This window comes from Miscanthus floridulus, chromosome 3 (assembly GCF_019320115.1).
Source record: "Miscanthus floridulus cultivar M001 chromosome 3, ASM1932011v1, whole genome shotgun sequence".
Lineage (NCBI taxonomy): Eukaryota > Viridiplantae > Streptophyta > Magnoliopsida > Poales > Poaceae > Miscanthus > Miscanthus floridulus.
The window spans coordinates 112,918,123-112,935,689 of NC_089582.1; the positions used below are offsets into that span (position 1 = coordinate 112,918,123).

At 44.9% G+C, this 17,567-nt stretch overlaps 2 protein-coding genes across 4 annotated transcripts; one reads left to right on the forward strand and one right to left on the reverse strand.

Moving 5' to 3' along the window:
- Positions 1–7: 7 nt before the first annotated feature.
- LOC136546532 (probable sarcosine oxidase) lies at positions 8–2,967 on the reverse strand. Its single transcript, XM_066538510.1, has 2 exons — positions 2,273–2,967; positions 8–753 (listed from the first exon to the last, which is right to left on the reverse strand). Exons 1-2 carry the CDS (start codon positions 2,859–2,861, stop codon positions 71–73), a joined length of 1,272 nt encoding a protein of 423 aa, XP_066394607.1. The 5' UTR covers positions 2,862–2,967; the 3' UTR covers positions 8–70.
- Positions 2,968–10,502: 7,535 nt separating this feature from the next.
- LOC136546533 (KH domain-containing protein HEN4-like) lies at positions 10,503–16,090 on the forward strand. Of its 3 annotated transcripts, none has more exons than XM_066538512.1 (7): positions 10,504–11,116; positions 11,623–12,042; positions 12,335–12,586; positions 13,302–13,679; positions 13,941–14,023; positions 14,154–14,179; positions 15,727–16,090. In XM_066538512.1, exons 1-7 carry the CDS (start codon positions 10,634–10,636, stop codon positions 15,753–15,755), a joined length of 1,671 nt encoding a protein of 556 aa, XP_066394609.1. In that variant the 5' UTR covers positions 10,504–10,633; the 3' UTR covers positions 15,756–16,090. The 3 variants fall into 3 exon arrangements, with proteins under 3 accessions (XP_066394610.1, XP_066394609.1, XP_066394608.1); XM_066538511.1 differs by having other exon boundaries at positions 10,510–11,116; positions 14,154–14,265; XM_066538513.1 differs by lacking the exon at positions 11,623–12,042 and having other exon boundaries at positions 10,503–11,116; positions 14,154–14,265.
- The last annotated feature ends 1,477 nt before the right edge of the window (positions 16,091–17,567 follow it).

Genomic DNA, 17,567 nt, shown 5'->3' on the forward strand with positions numbered 1-17,567 from the left:
CATGAAATGGAGCCCCGTCTCCGATCCAGCAAGCCACGCGGTTGCCATTGCCATCAGCCTTGAATGAATTCTACAGCAGGTTTCCTTTGGGATTTTCCGCAAACCGGCCGATCCTTAAGGGGCGGAGGTCTACTCCGGCCTCGGCCGCCGTCGTGGCCTCCCCGTCCATGGCCATCTCGGCCAGGATCCTCCCGACGGCCGGTCCCATCTTGAAGCCATGGCCAGAGAACCCGGCGCCGACGACGACGTCCTTGCTGAACTCCCCGCCGAGGAAGTCGACCACGTAGTCGTCGTCGGGGGTGACGGAGTACATGCAGCACTGCCGGATGACCGGCCCGCCGGCGGTGTCGACGTGGCCCGGCATGACGGCGTCGATCCACCGCGCCACGGGCTCCACCAGGCCGCCGGCGGCCACGCCCACGCCAGTGGACCAGTCCCTGCCGTCCGGGTCGCAGGGCGGCCCGCCGTGCATGGCGACCTTGATCAGCCCCGGGAACTCCATCGACGGGGTGCCGTAGATGTAGGGGTCGCCGTAGCTGGCGAACGTCGGGAAGCCGGCCTCCGGGGTCAGCTCCTGCTCGTGCCCGGGCTTCACCTTCCAGTAGCAGATGAGCGTGTGCACCGGCTGCACGGGAAGTTCCAGGCCCGTCACCGTCTTGATCAGCTTGCTCGTCCAGGCGCCCACTGTCACTATGCATTTGGTGCCATGGAACTCCTCGCCGCTAGACGTCCTCACCAAGATTGTCCCCTCTCCTGATCGAGCATGATGAGAAGTATGTAAAGAATCAGAGCTCTAGTTAGTCCATGGATTTTGTTTTCATCACTTCGTATTATATGTTTTTTTATGACGTATATAAAGCAGAGAGAAAAGATAAACTGAATTATTGTGCCGTGCAAACAATAGTACTCGTGGATGGTTTGAGGCTAGAACTTTATTTCTTTATTAAAAAAACAATAGTGCTAACATTCCAGGGACTTGTTTGTTGGACTGTCGGTTGGTGTTGTATTGGCACAGGTTCCACAAACGATACTATGAAACAAAAGGAGTGCACTGAACGGGAATATCTGTTACAATAATTGGCAATCATGTGCCAAAAGATACGGTGCGGCAAGTTGTACAATTTCCAATTAAAAGGAAAGAGGGAAGGCGCAACAACATGTTTAAATTGCCTTTGCAAGTGATGATGGTACATTTTTTGTGATATGTTGCTACTTATAACAACGACGCATATGTTCTAGCTACAACTTTGTCAGTGATGTTATTTACTCCTTAGTCTGTACTCTTAATAAAATGATGTAAAAAGAGAATGGAGTTGCTTGATGGTAGACCAACATTGCAAAGGAGCGTATTGACCGACGTCAATGTGTGCATACTTATAGATCATTGAATCATGATGAGCACACGAACAATTTTCAAAATTTTTGAAGCTTGCTTCTAGTTAAGGTTCCAAATGAATTTGCAAAAAATACAAGCTTATATAAGGCATATATATATATATATATATATATATATATATCTATAATAGGGAGAGGCTATTCAGTAGCCGGCTACAAATAAGTTATTCTGTAGACCACCTCCATTTACTATTTAATTTTATATACTAATTTACCATAATGTCAATACATATTTACGATAGTTGGGTTACTATAACACATAGGGATATTTACCATAACGTTATATTAAACCACTTAGTAAGGAGTTACTATAATCTCGTAAATTAACATAGTAATTATCGTAACTCAAAGTGGCTACAAAATAAGTTATTCTGTAGCCGGCTACAGGACAGTAGTTCTATATATATATATATATATATATATATATATATATATATATATATAATATATATATATATATATATATATATATATATATATATAAAATGCACCCGAAACACCCCTCGTCCAAATCCTTCGCGTCGACTTACTATTTTACATTGCGCATAGCACTTGAAACTATGCTAGCTCTTGAGTCTTGACTAAACTCAATATATATGCTCCACGCTACGCAGATGATTAATTGGTTAGACGCGAAATGCATGCCAGAGCCATCCGTGACAGCAAAGGAACGTGTGAGCCTATAGGCAGATCGAGCTCACAAGTCACACCCAACTCGATCTTGCTTGCTTGCCACTTGCCAGTGACTCGTCAGAGCGTCACGGTCACTCACATGCAGGACAGCAGGAGGCGCGCGCATGGCGCATGCTTCCAAGAGAATTAATTAGTTTGGGTACGGTGGAGGAAGAAGACAGTGCACGAGACAAAACGCGCTCACCTTCACCTCGCTTGGAGCCGGTGACGACGTCCACCACCTCAGTCCTGTCCCTGAGGACGGCGCCGTTCTTGACGGCGAGCGCCTGGAACATGGCCACGGCCTTGGTGGCCTTCATGACCCCGCCCAGCTCGCTCGGCGCCGCCGTCCACCCGTCGGGGACCCTGAACACGCCCGCCCACGGCCAGGACGCCGCCGACGGCTCATCCCCGCCGGCTGCGGTGGCAAGGGCGACCTCGGTGGCGCCGCCGTTCCTGATGGCGGCGACGAGCGCCGGGTCGTCCCGCGGGCCCAGGTCGAGGTGCGGGGTGGGCGTGAGCACGGCGTACCCGGCGTCGGCCTGGGCCTCGTCCCAGAGGCGCCGCGACAGGCGCACCATGGGCGGGTAGTGCGCCTGCGGGTACGTGGCGCGGATGGTGCGCGACTCGCCGTGCGAGGAGCCCCGGTGGTGGAGCAGGTCGAACCGCTCCAGGAGCAGCACGCGCGCGCCGCGGGAGGACGCCGCGTACGCCGCGCAGCTGCCCATGATGCCCGCGCCCACCACGATCACGTCGAACCGGCCGTGGCCGCCCTCGCCGTTGGACGCCGCCATGGCGCTTGCTTGCTGGCTTGCTGCTCCCTCCTCGCTGTCGCTGCGCTCTTGAGTTTCTTATGAGGCGAGTAGACGACTGGCCGCTGTGCGAGGGAGTGTAGTGTTGTAGGACTAGACTTGGTGAGAGGGAGTGTAGTGTTGTAGGACTAGGCTTGGTGAGAGGGACAGCGCACGGAGGGACAAAGAAGCTTATCTTGTCTTGCTTACCAACAGGAGATCCCCATCTTCTAGTCGTGATGAGTTATTGGCTTTTCTAAAATCACATTGATCAAACATTACAAAAGGAAAATGAATGGTACAGACGACGAATTGATTAAAAACTCCTATCCAAAACTCAAGGCCGAACACGTAGGAGAATTTTTGTACTGACTGTCGTAAAAAAAAACACGATGTATAAAATCCCGGCGTTCGAAAACCGTCCTAGAAAGTGTGCAACAACTTGCCCGTTTGATAGCTTGATGAGCACAGAGACCAAAGGCTGAGTAGGCTGTGTGCTGGCAATTACTGAAGCCGACGTATGCTGACCGAAATGGATGTGCCCTGCAGTGGCAGTGTTTTATCTTGGGGTGCATGGGGCCAAAATGCACGCTCCTAGCTAGCGTGCTATCATTTCAGCCGTCCGTTTGTGCCCAAAACGTGAAAGAGGGTGCGCGCTGCGGGTCTACCACGTCTGGCCAGTGGTCGGCCCACGCGCGCTCCACGCCGCACATTGCACCGGCGCCGCCCGGCGTACATGCATGTATCGTGTGTGCATGATTGCATCATCTTTGCCTCGGTAAATCACCGCTCACCTTCGTCGCACTAGCGGACACCCTCTCTTTGTTGAGCGCCTGCAGCAATCGGGCAAAGCTTGGTAAAGGCTTTGTCGAGTGTTGCACTTAGCAAAGGGCATTCGATAAAAAATTAATCGGTAAAGAAGTCTTTGCCAAGTGCTTTTGTTGGGCACTCAGCAACCCGAGTGCCGGAAAAGCACTCGGTAAAGATTTACACTCGGCAAAATGAAAATGCGAAAAAAACCAAAAAATAATAGTAAATTTTTTTTCGGGGGAGGCCGCCACCGGCCAGCGGCTGTCCGTCTCCATCGAAATCGCTGCATTTTCTGCGCAAAATTCACGGCTAACACGGCCGGCGAGATTCGAACTCACGACCTCTCCCTCGCGTGTCTACTGCTCTACCACTGCACTACACTATCACGTGTGTCATTCCGTTATATTATACTAAACCGAGAGTAAAATATTTGTTTGAGGCCCTAAACGGATTCAAATCAAAAAGTGGTCAACTATAAAGTTTCATAACTTTTCGAGATCTACAATTTTCATTTAGGAAGTTTTTCCATCCGAGGTCGTTTGAAAAATTCGAATTTCAAATTTGAGAGATTCAAACGTAGTTTTGCATGATAAGATGATTTCAAATAAAAAAGTTGTCAACTACATAGTTTCATAACTTTTGGAGATCTACAATTTTCATTTAGGAAGTTTTTCCATCCGAGGTCTTTTGAAAAATTCAAAATTTAAAATTTTCAAATTCAAACGTCGTTTTTGCATGACAAGATTTCAAATCAAAATGTTGCCAACTACAAAATTTCATAACTTCTCAAGATCTACAAAGTTTATTTTGGTCATTTGTTCATCCTACATAGTGGTAGTAACATTGTTCACAAATCTTATATATCTCTCTTCTACTTTTATAAAACTAATATGAGAGATATGAGAGAGATGTAGACTTTATGAACAACGTTATTGTCGTTTTGTCAAATGAAGAAACGACCAAAATAAACTTTGTAGATCTTGAGAAGTTATACAACTTTGTAGTTGAAAAGTTTTTCATTTGAATTCATTTAGGGCCTCAAAAATTGTTTTGAAAAAATAATTTGCCAAGGGCCAAAAAAATACATACGGCAAAATGCCTCTTTACCGAGTGCCAAAACAAAGGCACTCGGCAAAGACGCATTTTGCCGAGTGCCAACAAATGGCACTCAGCAAAATACATCTTTGTCAAGTGCCAGGAAAAAAGGCACTCGGCAAAGACGCATTTTGACGAGTGCTGAAACATGGCACTCGGTAAAATACATCTTTACCGAGTGCCGAAAAAAACACTCGGCAAAGCCATCTTTATCGAGTGTTTTTTTTTTGCCGAGTGTATTTTATTTAGCACTCGGCAAAGACCGTCTTTGCCGAGTGCCCGATAAAGTACACTCGGCAAAGCTTCCGGCACTCGGCAAAGTGCCGGTTTCCGGTAGTGTCGGTAATCTTTTGCAAGCATTGGCAAGACGCCGGCGGTCAATGCCTACACGTAAAAAAGTTTTTTTTAATGTGCATATACACCTTTGTATTTTTTTTATTGGACAGATCAGATCTCAAATGCATAAGAGCATGTGAAACATGTCCCTCACCGATGTGGGTCTAGGTTTCAGTTTGACAAATCTGTTGCTAAGGCTAATGGCTTAGTTTACTCGAATGTGGATCTCTCTCCTTTCCTCTAAAAATGTTAAAAAATAATCATGAAAAGGCATATGATATAGTTTTTTTATCAAGCATATGATACAGTTAGTTGGCAGTTCCTTGAAGATATGCTGACTTCGAGAGACTTTGTTGCGAGATGGAGAGGCTAGATTATAAAAGTGGTCAGTTTTTTGTTGTTGTTGTTGGTGGTGTGTGTGTGTGCGGGGTGGGTGGGTGGGTGGGGTTGTGGGGTGTGTGTGTGGGGGGGGGGGGGGGCGGGGGGGGGGGGGGGGGACTTCTCCTGGCATTAGATTGAATGATGAAAAATAGTTGGCCTTTAATCTTGTTCTAGATGTTTTCACCAAAATGTTAAGTAAGACAACCAGGAAAAAAAACTTACTAGAGAGGGTGTTACCTTCAATCTACGAAGCGGACATCATTAGTTTACAATATGCCGGCGATGCACTGATTTTTCTAAACAATGATATAAATGTAGCTAGAAATTTAAATTAGTTAGTGATGTGCTTTGAGGAGAGTTGTTCGGTACCAAGATCAATTATCACAAAAGTGACCTATAAACTATTGGTGAGGAGGAGGAGGATGCCAATTTTATGGCAGATTTTTTTTGTTGTAAAATAACTGAATTTCCTATGAAATATTTAGGAGCTCCTCTACACACTTCTCCAATCTTAGAAAACAAATGACAAAATAATCAAAAGGGCCATTGCAGTTTGGAGAGGTAGGCTCAGTCATATGGAATAAATTGACCCTTCGAAGTCTTGCCTAGTAACCATTCCCTTCCAAAAGTTGTGGCTTCTTGGGTCAAACTTTAATTTAGGACCTGTTTAGTATAGTTCTAGCTCTAGGATATCCAGAAGATATAGGCCAGATTTGTTAAGAAGTTTATAGATTAAACTAAAGTAGTTTAAATAGTAATATCTAGACCAAATTAAAAACAAAATAAATGATCTAAATTCTCTCCATGTATTTTCATATTTAGCTCCATGATTTCTTGGAACTACAAATTCGTGGCTCCAAGAGATCCATCTTTTTTATTTTTGAAGATTGGTGTTCTTGCCCCCTTTGAAAGCCAATTGCTATTTGAGCATTGATTTTTTCAACTTTGTGATTTAACTATTGACTTTGAATACATGTTGAACAAATATTTCAAATAAATGATTTAACTTTGTCCTTAATACATCTTGAAATTGAACTATGTATCGTCGTTTGACGCGTCTTAGAATCCAACTCAGTACAATCATTGGATACATGTTGTCGGTGCAGAAAGTGACCAACACGTAAATATTTGTAGTTTTGCCGTACGTTGTGATCGGATGTGGTCTAGCACTCGATGACACAGGGTTTATACTAGTTCAGGCAACGTGCCCTACGTCAAGTTTGAGTCGGTCGGTGACTTTATTCCTGTGCCCAGGTGCTCGAAGTTTGCTATGGGGTTACAAACGAGAGGGAGAAATATGGGGGGCACAAGAGGTTCGGTCGGACTCTGGTCTGAAGGGCCGAGAGTGACGGAAGCTCCGCTATGTGCTAAGTATTCGAACGTTTGTTGTTCATTGGGATCCTTAGCCGTTTGGATCGTGTGTGTTGTTCGAGTTGTTGTAGACTGATCTTCTCCTTGGAGTTGATCGATGGCTTGTCCTCTGTTGGGAGAGAGCGCATCCCCTTTTATAGATGAAGGGGACGGCCTTACAAGAAAGAGAGAGTACGTATGCTACTAAGTCTTGTTGCCCACGCCGTCAGGTACACGATGATGGTAGGCGCCCACAACACTGTTGTTGTCAGACGCATGTGGGAGGGTTTACCGTGTTCACTATGTATGGTAAATGATGGCGCCCACAACACTGTAGGGTAAAACTTCGGCGCCCACAACACTGCTTGGGTTCTAACATGTCTGGAAGGTTGCAGGGCACTCTTCTGACATGCCCTATCGGTACTGTCCTGTAGGTGTACTGGGTACGATTCTCGGTATTACGGTTAACTTGAGCACCCTATCTTACTTGCTCCGCCCGTTTCCTAGTCCTCACCGAGCGAGCGTCCCCGATCGGTTGGTCCTAGTCGGCTCTGACTGCGCCAGTCGGAGAAGAGCTGTAAGCAGAGGTTCGGTGTATCCCTGGTCGGAGACGCAGGTTGGAGTCAGAAGCGGGCGTCGTTCCTCCTTGACTAGACCTTCCGGTCGGAGAGGCGGGCCGGAGTTGGAGACGAGCGTCGTTCGTCCTTGGCCAGGCCCTCCGGTCGAAGACTGGATCACCTTTTGGCATGTCGTTAGGTTTTTGGGTCGGCCTAGGAGTTGCGCGTTGTTCGCGACGTCGTCTGCTGGGCCGAGCCTTTGCTAGGAAGCCGGTCCATGAGGGACTCCAAATTTATGAACCCGACACATGTTTTTCTAACTCATATAAGCATGGATCATGAGTCTAGGTCACATACGAGAAATAGAGGAGTGTGAGAGTATTGTGGAAAGTAAAAAAAAGACTATTGGAAGATCCTCTTTCTCTTTAATATTAGGGATAAATTGCTTGACTTTTTACGAATTTCGTTCCATGCAAACTCAAGGTGTCTGAACTATAGACTAACCCACTGAGACAAAGAATTAGCTATCCAAGAGTGTCAAAAGTGACCAATATAATATAATGCTTGAAATTTGTCTATATATGTGAATTGAGATCAACACTAGAAGCAAAATTATTTCATCAAACCTAAAGTAATAAGTGCAATTGAGATAATAATGCCATATCTATTCTAAATTCCTACTGTTAGATCTTCCTCTATTCTAAATTCCTACCGTTAGATCTTGATCATGTGATCCCTTTCCCCTTTATATATGCCCTCCTCTTCTTTCTTCCTCCCTAACCCTAACTTCATTGCGACGGCGGCCGCCTACCTTACAAGCCACTTGACCTATACCTCTAAACAATCTCTCCTGGTCTTCGCCTTGCCTTGTTTGTGTGCCGGCCACCGCCTTCCACCCTCGCCCTTCTATTTGCTCTCACAATTGACGGCTACATCTTAGAGCCCGCAATCAGGATAGCCAGATCTAGCTAGATATACCTCTGAGAGCATGGAGAATTGCCATGGAAGTGGACCATTCTATCGTCCGCCCATGCAAGAAATTCATCCACCTATGCAAGAAATTGTGACTCAGAAGGTAAGAAACTCGGGTGTTGGCACCTGAATTTTGCTATACATAAGTTTCCTCCCTTTGCTTTGACAAGGACTTTGACAAGTTGTAAGCACTTCTTTTCTTCATCTTGTCTAGCAATATTTGTTTATGGCACCTCCACCTCATGAAATTCGTCCGCCCATGCAAGAAATTTGTCCACCTATGCAAGAAATTGGGACTCATAAGGTAAGAACTTGGGTGTTGGCACCTGAATTTTGCTATTCATAAGTTTTCTTCCTTTGGTTTGACAAGTTGTAAGCGCTTCTATCCTTCTACTCGTCTAGCAATATTTGTTTAGGGCACCTCTGCCTCAAGAAATTCGTTCGCCCATGCAAAAAATTCGTTTGCCTATGCAAGAAAGTGAGACTCACAAGGTAAGAAACTTGGGTGTGGCACCTGAATTTTGCTATTCATAAGTTTCCTCCCTTTGCTTTGATAAGGACTTTGACAAGTTGTATGCGCTTCTTTCCTTCGTCTTGTCTAGCAATATTTGTTTAGGGTACCTTCGCCTCATGAAATTCGCCCGCCCATGCAAGAAATCAGTCCGCCTATACAAGAAATTGGGACTCACAAGGTAAGAAACTCTGGTGTTGGCACTTGAATTTGCTATTCATAAGTTTCCGCCCTTTGCTTTGATAAGGACTTTGACAAGTTGTAAGCGTTTCTTTCCTTCACCTCGTCTAGCAGTATTTGTTTATGGCACCTCCGCCTCATGAAATTCGTCCACCCATGCAAGAAATTTGTCCGCCTATGCAAGAAAGTGGGACTCATAAGGTAAGAAACTCAGGTGTTGGCACCTGAATTTTGCTATTCATAAGTTTCCTCCCTTTGGTTTGACAAGGACTTTGACAAGTTATAAGCGCTTCTTTCCTTCGTCTCGTCTAGCAATATTTGTTTAGGGCACCTCCGCCTCAAGAAATCCGTCCGCCCATGCAAGAAATCCGTCCGCCTATACAAGAAATTGGGGCTCACAAGGTAAGAAACTCTGGTGTTGGCACCTAAATTTTGCTATTCATAAGTTTCCTCCCTTTGCTTTGACAAGTTATAAGCGCTTCTTTCCTTCATCTCATCTAGCAATATTTGTTTATGGCACCTCCACCTCATTATTCTTCCTTGTTTTTGGTGGCTCATTACCGTTAGATCTACTAGCACTTTGTGTGATGTCTCGTCCTATTTCTAGCACTACCCAATTGACGGTCCTTCACCTCTCATCGCTGGTGACGGTGAAAAACCCTCCAACACTGAATCTAAGAGCAATTTGAAGAAGGGTGTAGAGAGGAAGACCAATTTTCGTGGTCCCATTATCGAACTAGTTCTAGTCATCCTTATCAAACGAAAAAACTATTATGTTGTAGATGATATTTTTGTGTATACATAAGATTGCATAATGTGGATGGAATCTTAGTTTCACCAACACATTTAATGTACTATACCATCATCATGGTGTCAACGTTGAATGCTGCCGATGCTTAAGAGCAAGGCTCATAATATAGGCGGCAGGCCGGCTGTAAGGATCTTTGCAGCCTTCTCTTAGCCCACTCATATAGCAGTCAGCTCTTCACTATTACTCCCTCCGATCTATTTTATCTGACACAAGTTAGAATGACACGGTCTCCTAGATTACACTTTGACCATTTATTTGCTTTAGATTATATTATTTATACTTATAAATTTATAATCATTGGATAGTGTAATTCCTTACAAATCTAATCATATAAAGTTTGTATTATAATAGTTAAAAATTATTAGCCTAATTATTGGTCAAAGCTTTTAAAATTTGAATCTTAATATATATGTGTCAGATAAAATGGATCAGAGGAAGTAATACATGGCCCACTTATCCCTGTCATAGAGTTTTTTTGTTTTATGTCTAAGCTGGCTATAAGTTACCGTCTGCTTCTTTTCTTTTTCCTCCAGCTCTCTGCGTTCAGCCGGCTGCCTACTATTATACTTAGCCCTAAGAGATCCGTATCGTGTTCGACATTACTGTGTCGTCCATGTTCGATCGGACGGTGCGAATCCGTGCGCTCCGCCACAGCAATTGCCGTAACGAGCTCCGGCGGTCAGCGAGCATTGACACCAGTAGCAGTAGTTTATATATATATATATAAAAGACACCAGTAGCAGTAGGGTTTTAGCTTAACCGTCTAATCCCCATGGAAGTCGTCTCCACCCCGGCCGGCGCCGGCGCCGGCTCCTCCTCTTCTTCCTCCTCCTCGACCCCTTCCCCCTCCACCAGGCGCCCTACGACCACGCTCCGCTTGCTCTGCCCCTCCAGCCGCGCCGCCGCGCTCCGCCCCTCACGGGACCTCCACGTGGACCAGCCCCCCGTGGGGGATGAGGCCGTGCTCGTCATCTCCGGTCCGGACGCCCCTGCCGCGGCGGTCAGGGCGTGGGAGCACGTGGTGGGCCACAGAGTCGAGGGCGAAGAGGCGATGGGAGGGGAAGAGGAGGAGAGGGAGGTGACGGGCGCCGTGGGCTGTCGGATGCTGGCCGCCGGTGGGCAGGTGGGATGCGTCCTGGGGAAGGGAGGGAAGACGGTAGAGCGGATGAGACAGGAGAGTGGCGCCCAGATCAGGGTGTTTCGGAATAGAGAGCAGCTGCCCCCCTTTGCGCCGCCGGGGGATGAGCTGATCCATGTACGTCTGCCCTTCTTGATTTAACACAGATGCTTCAATTTTGCTTGGGTGGAAAATTAGACCACCTTTTCTTATCGCTTAGTGGTGAGCTGGAAACTTGGAATTCCCTGGCTAGTAAATCCTTGTGATATTGGTGGAAATATTGATGCTTCCTTGTGATTTGTGAATCAGAAAATGATCTCAAGTACTGCGTTGTGATAGACCGATAGTATAGAATCGTGAAAATACAATACTTTGAGAGCATGGTGCTTTGTATAGCATATAACAGAAAAGGTTCAGCACCACCCTAGTAATATGCTCATATGCCTACCAGAACATATGAGTAGATTAGATTGAAATCAGCTAACTTGTGTAATATTTCCTGCTTTATACTTTGCTCTCAGAAAGTTCAGTAGTTGGGCAATCCATAGCTCAAGTTTTTCATTCCAGGGGCTATTGAATCTTTCACTTGGCTATTTAATCTTCAAAATCCAGGTCTTTCTGATATGATAACCTTTTCTTGTTAGATAAGTGGGAGCTTTCCTCAAGTACGGAAAGCACTGTTAGCAGTTTCAACCTGCCTCCAAGATAATCCTAGGCCAGACACTCATAATATTCCGATGGGAAGACCATTTGGGCCTCCAGGTAGTGGTCCTGGATGTCCCCCTGGCATGGATCCTCATTCTCAAAGAAGTTATTTACCACCACACATACCTGATTACCACACAAGGAATTATCCAAGCAATGCTGGTGCCCCTGGTCCTAGATTCTTTTTTGAACAAGAGATAGTGTTCAGGATGATAATTCTGAATGAAATGGTGGGCAGCATAATTGGAAAAGGTGGTTCCACTATTCGGGCATTGCAAAGTGAAACTGGTGCTTGTATAAAGATTTTAGAGTCTGTTGCTGATTCAGATGAGCGTGTTGTTGCAATATCTGCACGTGAGGTATGTCTATGGGCCAAAAAAGGTTTTACTCCTGTTTCAGTGTTTTGTCTGAAGTGATCACAAATCTTTGTTTTCCTTATGAGGAACAACTGAACAAGAGTTATTTTATGGTAATTTGGTGTTTGTGTCTGTTCCTCTTCGAGAACTGCCATATCATCCAAATGCCTGGCTAGTTGACTGATGTCACTATATTCTGCCAAATTATAATAGGGATTTGGGATTAATTTTTCCTTAGAATTATATTATCTGCTGTCTGTAATATTGGTTGATGGATGTGTATCTCTTGGTGCAGAATTCTGACATGATGCATTCTCCAGCGCAAGATGCAGTTGTTCGGGTTTACTCTAGGATCTCAGAGGCATCTATGGATAGAACTTCTCCTACACCTGCAAGGCTTCTCGTTCCATCACAACATATTGGTTGCCTGCTAGGAAAAGGTGGATCCATTATTACTGAGATGAGAAAGATTACAGGAGCTAGCATTCGAATTTTCGGGAATGAACAAATTCCAAGATGCGCACAGCGAAATGATGAGATGGTTCAGGTATACCACAGTTGTAATAAACCACCCTATTTTTTGTTCTGAATCTTTAGAAACAATGCTGTACTCTATGCATGCTATGGTACAGTTGTACATAAGTCTGCATGACCTTTTGAAGGTTTCACTAATATGCCTGGAAGCTACTTGCTGCATCGGATTGGAGGGTGCTTTTTTTAATCTAGTTGTGTGGTATAAATGCAAAGTTGGATAACTAAAAACACTTGATGGAAAATACCAATAAACTCTGACGTGATTTGAACGACATTAAATAGTTTGCCTGTTCTGCTATGTTATCCTTCAAGCCACATAGGGTTTATACGGTGAAGATCATTTACTAGCAATGAGTTTTACAGCTATAATTTAAGGTGTCCAGTTATTGAATATCTAGAATGCTTTTTCTATGGAAAAGCAGTGCATGGTTCAAAGCAGGAATCCTTTAAGAAGAATTGACTTTCTTTTCTTTTACTTTGTTGCATATTTTGTAATTCTTTTGTGCTAATTTTTCCAATCTTTGTTATACTGTAGTGATCCTCCATGTCAAAATGATGCACATTATACATTGCCTAAATCAATCAGTTTTCTAAAGTTCACCTGAACTGTCCCTTAAAAAAATGTATTTGATTATTCATACTAGTGTTTGATCAGGTAATGAACGAGTAAAGATCTAGCAACCTATAAGGGAAACATATTATTCACCTCTGGAGTACCTCTTTCTCAGGTCACTGGTAGCTTCCAATCCATTCAGGATGCATTACTTCATATAACTGGAAGGATCAGGGATGTCATCCTTCCCAAGCCACACCCCAGTGGAGGCATGCCTCCATACCCACCTGTTGGAAACATCCCAGTTCACCAATCAAGACAAGAACCACCTCTGCCGCACCTACATCCCAGTGGGGGTATGCCTCCATACCCTATGCATTCTTTCAGACCTGATGCTCCTATGGGCCACTTTGAAACGGGTGATCATCGGCCACCTCCTGTACATTCGATGGAATATATGGGTGCTGATAGGATGCCATACTCATATGGTGGTGAACAAGGAGGACCTCGCCCTTTTCTAGAACAGCCTTCACCAAGAACCTGGCCTCCTGAGGTAAGCTGCATGCATTTATTTTTAGACGAATCTTTAAGGTGGGAGATTATAGGGAACTGGTGTTTACCACTTCTTTTAGCTGTGGTGTTCACAAATGTCTTCTTTATGAGTTTTTGACATGTGCAGCCTAATTTGGAACAGCTATTGTCAGAGTTTTTAGAATTCTGTACTAGGCTGTTACCATTCTCACATAGCATTTCGTTCCAATTTAGGGGCTCTAGTGGTTGAATTGCTTAGAATTAAGTCCGTTTTCCTGGACAGGCACCGAGGACAAACAGTGAAGCTCCCAGAAACATGCTTGATGCAGTGCCAGCCACAGATTTGAGAAAGGGACCAGTGGCATGGTAAGCTAACTGCCAAGTGTTCTTTTCAAGTTTGACGCTTCTCTTTTGGATTATAGTTCTTATAAACTTTCTTCTAAAAGTTAGGGTTTCTATCCTAAAGACTGACTGTTTGTCTGTTTTACTTCACCAGTGAAAACCAAGTGGCTACACCAACAGGTACTACAACTGAAGTTGTTATTCCTTGCAAGTATATAGACTTTGTTTGTGGAAACAGTGGCAGTGAAATTGAAGAAATAAGAAAGGTACATAGTCTTGTTTTTTATTTATCTAACATACATCAAGGATAGGACTTCCCGATTAGGATAGGACTACATCAAGGGTCAGCTTTGAGCCCTTATTTGTTTGCTTTAGTGATGGATGAGGTCACAAGGGACATACAAGGGGACATCCCTTGGTGTATGCTTTTCGCGGACGATGTAGTGCTAGTTGATGAAAGCCGGACAGGAGTGAATCAGAAACTGGAGTTATGGCGGGAGACTTTGGAGTCCAAATGTTTTAGACTTAGTAGAACTAAAACTGAGTATATGAGATGTGACTTCGGCATTACTACTCGGGAGGAGGAAGATGTTAGTTTGGAATGTCAAGTAGTGCCTAGAAAGGATACCTTTCGATATTTAGGATCAATGCTACAAAGGGGCGGGGATATTGATGAAGATGTTAGCCATAGAATCAAAGCAGGGTGGATGAAGTGGCGGCAAGCGTCTGGTGTCCTATGTGACAAAAGGGTACCACAGAAGCTAAAAGGCAAGTTTTATAGGACGGCGATTAGACCTGCTATGTTGTATGGTGCAGAATGTTGGCCTACGAAAAGACGACATATTCAACAGCTAAGTGTCGCGGAAATGCGTATGTTGCGTTGGATTTGCGGTCATACAAGAAGGGATCGAGTTCGGAACGATGATATACGTGAGAGATTAGGGGTAGCGCCAATTGAAGAAAAACTTGTCCAACACCGGTTGAGATGGTTTGGACATGTGCAACGGAGACCTCCAGATGCACCGGTGCGTAGTGGAATCCTAAGTCAGGATAGTAACGTGAAGAGAGGCAGAGGAAGACCGAAGTTGACTTGGGTAGAGGCAATAAAAGGAGACTTGAAAGGATAGAATATACCCAAAGACTTAGCCTTAGATAGGAGTGCTTGGAAGACAGCTATTCACGTGCCTGAACCTTGATTGCTTCTGTTGGGTTTCAACTCTAGCCTACCCCAACTTGTTTGGGACTTAAAGGCTTTGTTGTTGTTGTTGTAACATACAGTTAATCTATGAAGGGCGGGCCTGGTGTAAGCGGTAGAGTCTTACCGTCTGTGACCAGAAGGTCCCGGGTTCGAGTCGCGGTCTCCTCGCATTGCATAGACGAGGGTAAGGCTTGCCACTGACACCCTTCCCCAGACCCCGCACAGAGCGGGAGCTCTCTGCACTGGATACGCCCTTTACATCCATTTAATCTATGCCCGTCTCTTGTTGCCTTGTGCTCATCAAGGCAACCAGGATATGCCGCACAGCTTTTAACTTTATCATCGAGTTAAAGAGGGTCTCCATGTCAGTTTGTCCTTTCGCTAGAATGTAGTCCATGCACACTTGGTCATATTTATTTGTAGGATCGTACTAGTTCAATTTTGATAATATTGTAATCACGTTGTAAATTTTTAGTTCGTTTTGGAGTATCCAAAGTCCTAAAGCTCTTTGGTAATGTTTATCTTCCAGATGTCAGGTGCTTCAATTACAGTTCATGATCCGAAACCTGGTGACACAAGCTCAATAATTGTTATATGCGGGGATCCCGAACAAACAAAGAAGGCACAGAGCCTGATTCATGCCTTCATCTTCTGTGGCCTGTATGATTGATACTATGCAATACCATCATTTGTTTTTGATTCTTGAATTTTATTAGAGCAGTTCCATGGGCAGAATTTGGCCCCTGATTGGATGTACATGTACCATTGGTACCAAGGTGGATGTAGGTAAAGCTGATGCATGCCTTGTAAAAACAACATCGATGTACATTTCTGTAGTATTGTGTTTTAGTTTCGGGGAATGACCATGGAATGTGGTGGGTTGGTTGCACCTATGTGGAATGTTTCACCCCATGCCATCATTGGTAGTAGAGAAAAATTTCACGATTTCATCTCTTGTTTGGGAGGCAGCTCTCTATGTGATTGGGATATGTAATTTCCAGGCAATGCCATCTGTCGACTGTGGTCACAGTTCCTGCTGCTTCGTGCTGGCACAACTTGACTTGTCGAGACATAGACGACCAGAGTCAACCACCCCTTGAGATCCAACATTATTGATTATGGTCGTACGCTGTATGGCATTAGTTTTCCTACGTAACTCCTTACGTACCAGCACCAGTGCAAGACGTGCCAGTGCAAATGGACAGTGTAATTGCCATTGAGCTGGAGGGGTCCAGTGGACCAGATCAGATTAGTGAAGCCCATGAATAGATGCCAGTACACGTGATTAGCCGGCCGATTTGTACCCTAGGAAATCTCGAAGAGGGAGCATCAGAGTATATGCATTGATCCAAACAAAGATGTATGCTACCTTGAGCCTTCAGCCCAGAATGAGCCACAGATCCTATGGCTGCCTTGAGCCAATGAGCCACAGTCCACAGATCCTCTGGCTCTGCCCTCTGCGAGACCGTCTCCAACAACAACACTCAAAATACAAGACTCATTCGACATTTGGGTAGCGCTATAGGTAAAGAGTTCAATACTCATTCGGTATCTTCTCCAACAACAAGACCAAAAAAAGAATCATTTCTGCAAATAGGTTTTCAGGAGAGGGGATGCTCCTAAAATGAGTCTCCCGTATATGTACTCTGTTGGAGGCTGATTTTATATTTCTTGCTACTTATTTTAGGTTTAGGTACCCATATAGGTTACTTGTCGGAGGCAGTCGGAAGGCATAATGCCTGCAGGCTGGAGCTGACACCTCGTCCCTAGACAGCAGGACAGGAACAGTTGAGAGTCTTATGGACTTGGTCCCTAGACAGGAGGACAGCAGGACAGGAACAGTTGTAAATCTGCATATCGCTTATGGACTTGGTCCAAAAAAACCTGCGAGTCTTCCCAAGGAAGTTCTTGGCAGTTGCAAGCCTGACATTTGTAGCATATCTTGCTCATATGCTTTCGGTTCCATCAACCACAACAAATTCCCATCCCATGCGTGCATGCTTTGGACAAGGATGTCAACGAACAAGTCGTCTCGTCACCGGCTTTGCGTCATGCGTGAACTGTACTAGTAGCATCTTGCGCTTTTAAGCATAGTAGTTAGCTACCAGTTGCGGCTGGGTAGCGCGGTATGGAACAAGGGTGACGCAGTGAAGTGCGCCTCTTTTGGGGAAGATACAGAATACCCTTCAAATGAGCAATTTATTACTCTCTTTTCCCATCAAACTTTGATCTGATCCAAGTGGCTGCACTACACTATTGTTTTACTGACAGGTTCTCTGTCTTGACCTAGTGCAGTGAAGTTCTTCCTTTGCATAGAAGCAACCACCTTCCTGAAAACGTCAGCCCTCTCGCGTTCATGGATTTTGCATG

Coding starts and splice junctions, on each gene's coding strand:
- LOC136546532 (XM_066538510.1), bottom strand. CDS start 2,861: ATGGCGGCGTCCAACGGCGAGGGCGGCCACGGCCGGTTCGACGTGATC. Junction 754..2,272: donor CGGCTCCAAGCGAGGTGAAG/GTGAGCGCGTTT, acceptor ATGCTCGATCAG/GAGAGGGGACAATCTTGGTG.
- LOC136546533 (XM_066538511.1), top strand. CDS start 10,634: ATGGAAGTCGTCTCCACCCCGGCCGGCGCCGGCGCCGGCTCCTCCTCT. Junction 11,117..11,622: donor CGGGGGATGAGCTGATCCAT/GTACGTCTGCCC, acceptor TTTTCTTGTTAG/ATAAGTGGGAGCTTTCCTCA. Junction 13,680..13,940: donor CAAGAACCTGGCCTCCTGAG/GTAAGCTGCATG, acceptor TTTCCTGGACAG/GCACCGAGGACAAACAGTGA.